This window comes from Triticum aestivum, chromosome 1D (genome assembly GCF_018294505.1).
Source record: "Triticum aestivum cultivar Chinese Spring chromosome 1D, IWGSC CS RefSeq v2.1, whole genome shotgun sequence".
Classification (NCBI taxonomy): Eukaryota; Viridiplantae; Streptophyta; class Magnoliopsida; order Poales; family Poaceae; genus Triticum; species Triticum aestivum.
This window is the reverse complement of record NC_057796.1, coordinates 462,398,120-462,406,076: the sequence shown is the minus strand read 5'-3', so window position 1 is coordinate 462,406,076 and position 7,957 is coordinate 462,398,120. Positions and strand designations below refer to the sequence as shown.

The window sequence follows — 7,957 nt, the reverse complement described above, 5'->3', positions numbered from 1 at the left end:
GGGGGGGAGTTCCCCCTTGCCTTGGGGGGCAAGGCAACCCCTTCCCCCCTTGGCCGCCGCCCCCCCCAACCCTAGATGGGTTTTGGCCGGCTCCCCCCTCCCAAGGGGTCCTATAAATAGTGGGGGGGAGGGAGGGCAGCAAACACACAGCCTTTGGCGCCTCCCTCCTCCCCTACAACACCTCTCTCTCGCGCGCAGAAGCTCGGCGAAGCCCTGCCGAAGAGCCGCTACATCCACCACCACGCCGTCGTGCTGTTGGATCTCCATCAACCTCTCCTTCCCCCTTGCTGGATCAAGAAAGGAGGAGACGTCGCTGCACCGTACGTGTGTTGAACGCGGAGGTGCCGTACGTTCGGCACTCGGTCATCGGTGATTTGGATCACGGCGAGTACGACTCCGTCATCCACGTTCATTGGAACGCTTCCGCTCGCGATCTACAACGGTATGTAGATGCACTCCCTTCCCCTCGTTGCTAGTAGACTCCATAGATGCATCTTGGTGAGCGTAGGAAAATTTTAAAATTATGCTACGATTCCCAACACAAACCGACCACCACCCAGCGCCAACACGGACACGAAGCTTCCCACGCTGTCTCACCACAGCACCGCGAAGATGGCCTGCACAACGAAGAAGAGGAGCCGGGACTAGTGCAGCAGCACCGTCGGCATACGGGAGGGCCCCACCTCCACCGTCCACGATGGTAGCCGACCGGACGCCATAGCAGGAGCCTACCGGGCCCGTGGCCCCACAGGCCCGGCGGGGCCCTCAAAGGCCCGGACAGCTCCCGCCTTCACGCAGCAGCTGGCATGCCGCCGGCGTCACTGTCCCAGTCCAAGCCGCTCCCCTGCCTTCCCATACGGAGGGCGTCGCGGTCGCACCGGAGTCGACCCGCAAGGACCCAAACGGGACCCTACGGGCCCAGATCAGGGGGTCTGAAATCCCCATATATGGCTTGCACCAAGAACCTATCAAAGCCGAAGAGGAACGTGCGACACCACCTGCACCGCCCCGCCCCTCGGCAAAGTTCAGTGCATCATCCGTCGTGATTTTTACAGTAGCATCATCAGGTGGTCTCGAGCCATAACCAGGTAACATAGCGGCTGCCTTACGCGGAAGCTGAAGGAGGGCAATGGCCTCCTTGATTGCTCTGATAGTTCAGCCGGTCCCTGTCTGTCCGAGTTTGAATAGAATTCGCACGTATAATGTACACGCGCGCGCTACGTACGTGTAATTGCCGGCTGGCTGGGTGCATGGTACGCCTCCCTCACGCTGCTGGTGCCTAAACCCAATTAACATGCACCTGCATAATAAGCCTTCTCAAATAAAACCGAGTTTGAATCGAATTCCATAACCGAGTCGTAGGTGGAATGCAGGCTAGCGTACGCGCTCTCCATCTACATATACATTGGCATACGCATACGGCCTTGTGAGATCAGAAACCAAAACCAATCTCTCCCTACCTCCGTCTACCTAGCTTTTGCCGATCCATCTCCACGATTTTTCTCGCCGAAACATGGGATGGTCCACCTCAACGCCGCCGGGCATGGGCGTGGCTGCCCTAGACCACGCCGTCACGGCCACACCAGCAGCGCGCAAGAATCAAGGAGCAGCGGCCACTAGCAACGACTCCAACTCCCCAACAGCCAGCCGCTACCACCGCCTCGAGGTGCTCGGCACCGGGACATTCGGCGTCGTCTACCGCGTGAGGGACCGGCGCACGGGAGAGATCGCGGCGATGAAGTGCCTGCGGACGAACGGCGCTCACGGCCGCGACGTCGACCGCTACCTCTCCGACTTCGCGAGCGAGGTCAGCGCCCTCGAGGCGTGCAGCGGCCACCCATCCATCGTGCAGCCGCGCGCCTCCGGCCACCTCCGCGGCGAGGCCTTCCTCGCCATGGAGTTTGTGGGGCCAACTCTCAGACACGTCATCAAGCATGTCCGCTTCGGGAGGAGGCACACCGAGCTGGAGGTTCGCCTGCTCATGAGGCAGCTTTGCGCCGGCGCACGGAGGATGAATCGTCTCGGCCTCATGCACCGCGACCTCAAGCCGGAGAACGTGCTTGTCGACGGCCGTGGGAACCTCAAGATCTGCGACCTGGGGTTATCGTGCAGCATGGCCGATGGGCCGCCTTACTCCAACCCCGTCGGGACACGGGGATACCGCGCGCCGGAGCTTCTCCTCGGATGCACGGATTATGATGAGCATGTCGACTCTTGGGCTCTTGGCGTCATGATGGCCGAGCTCCTCGCCGGCAAGCACCCTTTTCATGGGAGGTCAGACACGGAGCACCTCAGCGAGATCTTGGCCCTTCTTGGCATGGCTGACATCAAAGAGTGGTCGGGATACGACGGGCGCCGTTTGCCCAGGGGATGCCAACCAGAAAGCTTTCTGCGCAACAAGTTCCCATGTCCCGCTGAGGCCAGGATCAAAGGCCCGCCGACATTGTCGGAGGCTGGTTTCGAGGTCTTGAGCGGTCTTCTACGATGCAACCCGGAGAAGAGGCTCACGGCAGAGCAGGCGCTCAAGCATCGGTGGTTCAAGGAAGCCAACCCGAGAGCTACAAGGAGCTGACCGGTGAAACAGCACAATCTACAACGGCGTCTGATTCATGTAAACTAGAAATGCAAATATTAATTGTATATGAATTGTATGAATGAGTCTGTATGAGGTGTGAGATAAGCAAGCAGTAGTTTTCCTGTGTACACAATCTACAACGGCATTTGATCCATTTTTAGTGTGGTTTCTTGCTCTTATGCTAAGCACAAATTCCCACAAGATTTATTTGTTCAGTTTTCTGCAACATCCAGACGCATTTCGCATGGCATGGCACGCCAGCCAACAGATTATCAGACGTACCCGCCGTTGACCCGGATGACTTGCCCATTGACCCACTCGGCGGCGTCGGTGCAGAGGAAGCCGACCACCGGTGCGATGTCGCCGGCCTCCCCGAGCCGCTCCATGGGGTTCGTCTCCGCGGTCCGCCTCACGGTCTCGTCGCTCTTCCCGGCGAAGAACATGTCCGTGGCCGTGGCCCCCGGAGCCACGCAGTTGGCCGTGACGCGCGTGCCCTTGAGCTCCTTGGCCATCGTCCGCACCATCGCCTCCACGGCCGCCTTGGACGCCGTGTAGGCGGAGTACCCCGTCGGGTTCGACCCGACCACGGACGACGTCACGGCCACGATCCGGCCGCCGCCGCCGCGGGGCAGCCGGTTGGCAGCCTCGCGGAGGCAGAGGAACGCGCCGCGCGCGTTCACGGCGAGCACGCGGTCGAAGTCCGCCGTGGCGGTGTCGGCGAGGGACGGGTACTTGTCGTCGAGCACGCCGGCGTTGGCGACCAGGATGTGCGGCGCCGCGCAGCCGAAGGCCGACTCGGCGGCGTCGAAGAGGGAGCGCGCGCCGGCCTCCTCGGACACGTCGGCCCTCACGGCCACGGCGCGCGGGAGCTCCGCGGCGAGCGCGTCGGCCTCGGCTGCGCTGGCCGCGTAGCCCAGGACGACGCTCGCGCCGAGGGACGAGAGGTGGGCCGCGATGGCCCGTCCGATGCCGCGCGACGCGCCGGTCACGATGGCCACGCGCCCGCCGAGCGGCAACGCCGCGGGACCCGACGAGCCGGCGACGGCGGCGACGGCCGCGGCCGCAGCTGTGTCAGCGGCAGCAGACATTTGGATCTTGGTGTCTTGCGCTCAGCGCGTGCGTTATCTACTGGTGGTGCGCGCGTGGGCTTCTCGTGTGCGGCGGGCGCGCGCTCCACGTCGTTTCTCGCTGTCAGCTGCACGACGTCTGCATCTATCCATGTATCCTGTGGTTGCAGCCCAGCCATGGGTGGTCCAGAGCACGAGTGGTAACGACGGGGTGACCATGCATTGCGTTGCATAGTGTGGAACTCTCGTGATGATTATTTATTTGGCAACTTCCCTGGCGACAACTGAAATACAGTCTCGACTCTGAAAGGCTACACTTGTTACTTCTCCTAAGATAGTTGAGCCTCCGTTTGCACGAAGTAAACCTTTCATGTACACTCTGATTCAAGGAAAACGTTCACAATCCACACGCCAGCCGAATGCTCGGCCTATCGCGCGCGTCAGCATGGCACCCGCCGGGTTCAGGTCCCGTAACTCGCGTTTCAATCTGTTCCCGATCGGGTGCGGGTAATACCCGCGGGTAAAAATGCCCATCTCGGCCACATTACCTATTCATCATGTATTTTTCAACATATATGCATATATACACAACATTTCAGCATGCATACTTCAACATTTCAGTGCATATATACCACATTTTAGCATTTGAGCACATATAGTGATGATTTGCTGTGAGATGGAATAAAAAGAATGATATTAATTTTCAGAAATGGATAGCAATAAGCACGAAATAGATGCCACTAAACATCCCACAAAAAAATGGCTCTATATAGTGTCCATTTATATACATGGATGAGTAGCTTGTAAATGAACTTTTAGAGAAACATTCACATCTATTCTTTTTCACAATTACAAGACAAGCAAGAGGGACACAGTTTTCTCTAATTTTCTTTTATTGAAGGCACTTCTGCAGCCCCTACATTGAAATAATGAAATGAAGGAGACTATATAATAGGATCAACAAAATCATGAGCTCACAAAACAAGATCAACGCATTTAAAAAAGATCATGTATATGCGTAAGGGGAGAGGGTTTTTGGTCGAGACTAGCGGTTGCGTTAGCCTAGGTTACAATGGCTAGGTTCCATTAGTGAATGACACATGAAGCCTACTGTTAGAAGAAATTAGTATATGGATATGCGGGTACGCGGGTATGGGTATTGCTTTTCCGTACCCATACCCGGCTTACCTGATGGGTATAATTTTTTCTCATTTATCCACGGGTATTTTTTTCCCAAACTCGTATCCTAATAGGGTTTTTACCCACCGGTTCGCGGATTGCGGGTACCCATTGCCATGTTGACGCGCGTGACCTGTGCGATCTACTTTTATGGTACAGCAACCCTCTCGCGTGGTGGGATGCGTGGCTGATCGGGCCCACCAACATCTCGCCATTAACGCCCTGTGCGGCTGCGCTGCTCCCTCTCTCATCTCGCGGGCCGGCCAGCCGGTCCCCACCCCCGTCGGTCGTCCTCTTTAACGCCCACGATGCGGCTATATCTCCCACGTGTCGGGGCACGACTTAGAGGCATAACCGCATAGTGGTTTTGTCGCAAGAAGGGTCATCTTCACACAATCCCATGTAATGAACAAGAATGGGATAAAGAGTCGGCTTACAATCGCCACTTCACACAATACATAAATATCATTCATACATCATCCAAAATACAATCATATAGACCGACTACGGTCAAAATCCAGATGAAAATAAGACAACCCCAAATGCTAGATCCCCGATCGTCCCAACTGGGCTCCACTACTGATCATCAGGAAAAGACACATAGTAACGACCACGTTCCTCGTCGAACTCCCACTTGAGATCGACGCCATCGTCTGCACTGGCATCGTCGGCACCTGCAACTGTTTGGTAGAATCTGTGAGTCACGGGGACTCAGCAATCTCACACCCGCGAGATCAAGACTATTTAAGCTTGTAGGAAAAGGTGGTGCAAAGAGGTGGAGCTGCAGCGGCAAAAGCATATATGGTGGCTAACTTGCGCAAATGAGAGCGAGAAGAGAAGCAATGGAGCGGACGTCATCTAGCAATGACCAAGAAGAGGTCCTGAACACCTACCTACGTCATACATAACACAGACCGTGTTCACTTCCCGGACTCCGCCGAGAAGAGACCATCACGGCTACACACGCGCTTGGTGTATTTTAATTGGGTCAAGTGACAAGTTATCTACAACCGGACATTAACAAATTCCCATCTGCCTCACAACCGCGGGCACGGCTTTCGAAAGATAATACCCTGCAGGGGTGTCCCAACTTAGCCCATCATAAGCTCTCACGGTCAACGAAGGATAAACCTTCTCCCGGAAAGACCCGATCAGTCTCGGAATCCCGGTTTACAAGACATCTCGACAAAGGTAAAACAAGACCAGCAAAGCCGCCCGAATGTGCCGACAAATCCCGATAGGAGCTGCACATATCTCGTTCTCAGGGCACACCGGATTTTCCAAGCTTCCGATAGGCCAGACCAGAGTTGCCCCTGGTGGCCACCGGCGACTGACAGTTTGGACCAATACTCAGAGGAGCACTGGCCCGGGGGTTTAAAATATAGATGACCCTCGGGCTCTAGAAAACACGGGGGAAAAAGGTATAGGTCGCAAATGGTAAAACCAAGGTTGGGCCTTGCTGGAGGAGTTTTATTCAAGGCGAACTGTCAAGGGGGTCCCATACATCACCCGACCGCGTAAGGAACGCAAACTCAAGGAACATAATCCCGGTATAACAGTAACTAAGGCGGCAAGAGTGGAACAAAACACCAGGCATAAGGCCGAGCCTTCCACCCTTTACCAAATATATATAGATGCATTAATTAAATAAGAGATATTGTGATATCCCAACATATCCATGTTCCGACATGGAACAAACTTCAACTTCACCTGCAACTAGCAACGCTATAAGAGGGGCTGAGCAAAAGCGGTAACTTAGCCAAACAACGGTTTGCTAGGAAAGGATGGTTAGGGCTGACATGGCTAAAATTAGGAGACATGATATAGCAAGTGATAGGTAGCGAGCATGGCAATAGAGCGAACAACTAGCATAGCAAAGATAGAAGTGATTTCGAGGGGTGGTCATCTTGCCTGCAAGATTCTCAGAGTTGTCGAAAGCTTGATCCTCGTAAGCGTACTCGACAGGTTCCTCCTTCATGAACTCGTCTCCCGGCTCTACCCAAGACAAGAACACAAACAAACGGAACCGCAATCAACAACGAGAAATGCGCAAGCAACATGATGCAAAACAGGTATGATATGCAAGATATGATATGCGATGTATATGCGTGCTCCGGAAGGAAAATGATGAACATGGCAGTAACTTGGCAAACCAAGCATGCCACTGGAAAGATGAGATGATTTCGGTCGAATTCGATATAAAGATCACCGGAATCGGATGCACGGTTTGCAAATGGCAAGCAAAACAAGAATGACACAAATCTGCGATAAACAGCAAGATAGCACTTAAAATGCAACAAGTAACAATGCTAAAGCACCCCAACATAGCAACAAAGCACATGGCAGTAAACTACAGGAGATGCTTGACAAAAGATGAACACTGAGCTACGGCTAGTTCACAACATATCAAGCTCAACCAAGCATGGCAAAAGTGCAAAAGATTACAGGTTCACAGACTTGGTGAAAAACTGGACATGGCAGAAATCAGCATCAGGTAGCAATGTTCAGAGCACAAAATCAACATGCTACAGGAACTTAACATAGCAAAACAAGGCATGGTAGTGTTCTACTAAAAGCACATGACAAAATTCCCTTACTGACCATAAGCCAAAAAGGACCAGAAGATATGATGGCAAGCATGTAAACATAGCAAGTTTCGTTATCAGGTTTCAGACTTAGCAGAAAACAGAGCATGGCAGAAATATTAATATGTAGGCCTCTTTGTGAGCTTGATGCACTCACTACAGAGCAATGCATGACAAACCAAGCATACCTACAGCAAGATGGCATGTTTATGAAGCTATCCATGGCAAGAACAATTGCATAGCATGTGTGGATCAACTACAATAAGCTTGGCAAAAATGCATATCATGTTAAGAATCTGCCAGAGTAGAGCAAAATTGAGTCATGGTATGGTACTCTAAAATTGCAAAACATTGCTGGAATGGATCAATTACAACTATAGCTACAAAACATCCTTACTGAACATCTCCAAAATATGCATGGATCTCTCTGTAACATCAAGTTTACATGGCAACAAAATTAAAGCAGGCAAAAACTTAGAGAAATCACTAAGTCCCTGAAATCAGAAATATTACGGGACCTACTTTGCATGCTTATGCTAGTTACCACAGAG

General features: G+C 53.3%; 2 protein-coding genes across 2 annotated transcripts; one reads left to right on the top strand and one right to left on the bottom strand.

The window, feature by feature from the left end:
• The first annotated feature begins 1,164 nt into the window (after window positions 1–1,164).
• LOC123182963 (putative cyclin-dependent kinase F-2) lies at window positions 1,165–2,699 on the top strand. The gene has a single exon (XM_044595666.1). It carries the CDS (start codon window positions 1,514–1,516, stop codon window positions 2,570–2,572), a length of 1,059 nt encoding a protein of 352 aa, XP_044451601.1. The 5' UTR covers window positions 1,165–1,513; the 3' UTR covers window positions 2,573–2,699.
• Window positions 2,647–3,757, bottom strand: LOC123182964 (NADPH-dependent aldehyde reductase-like protein, chloroplastic). Its single transcript, XM_044595667.1, has one exon. The coding sequence runs from the start codon at window positions 3,661–3,663 to the stop codon at window positions 2,848–2,850; it is 816 nt and encodes a 271-aa protein (XP_044451602.1). The 5' UTR covers window positions 3,664–3,757; the 3' UTR covers window positions 2,647–2,847.
• Window positions 3,758–7,957: the final 4,200 nt, after the last annotated feature.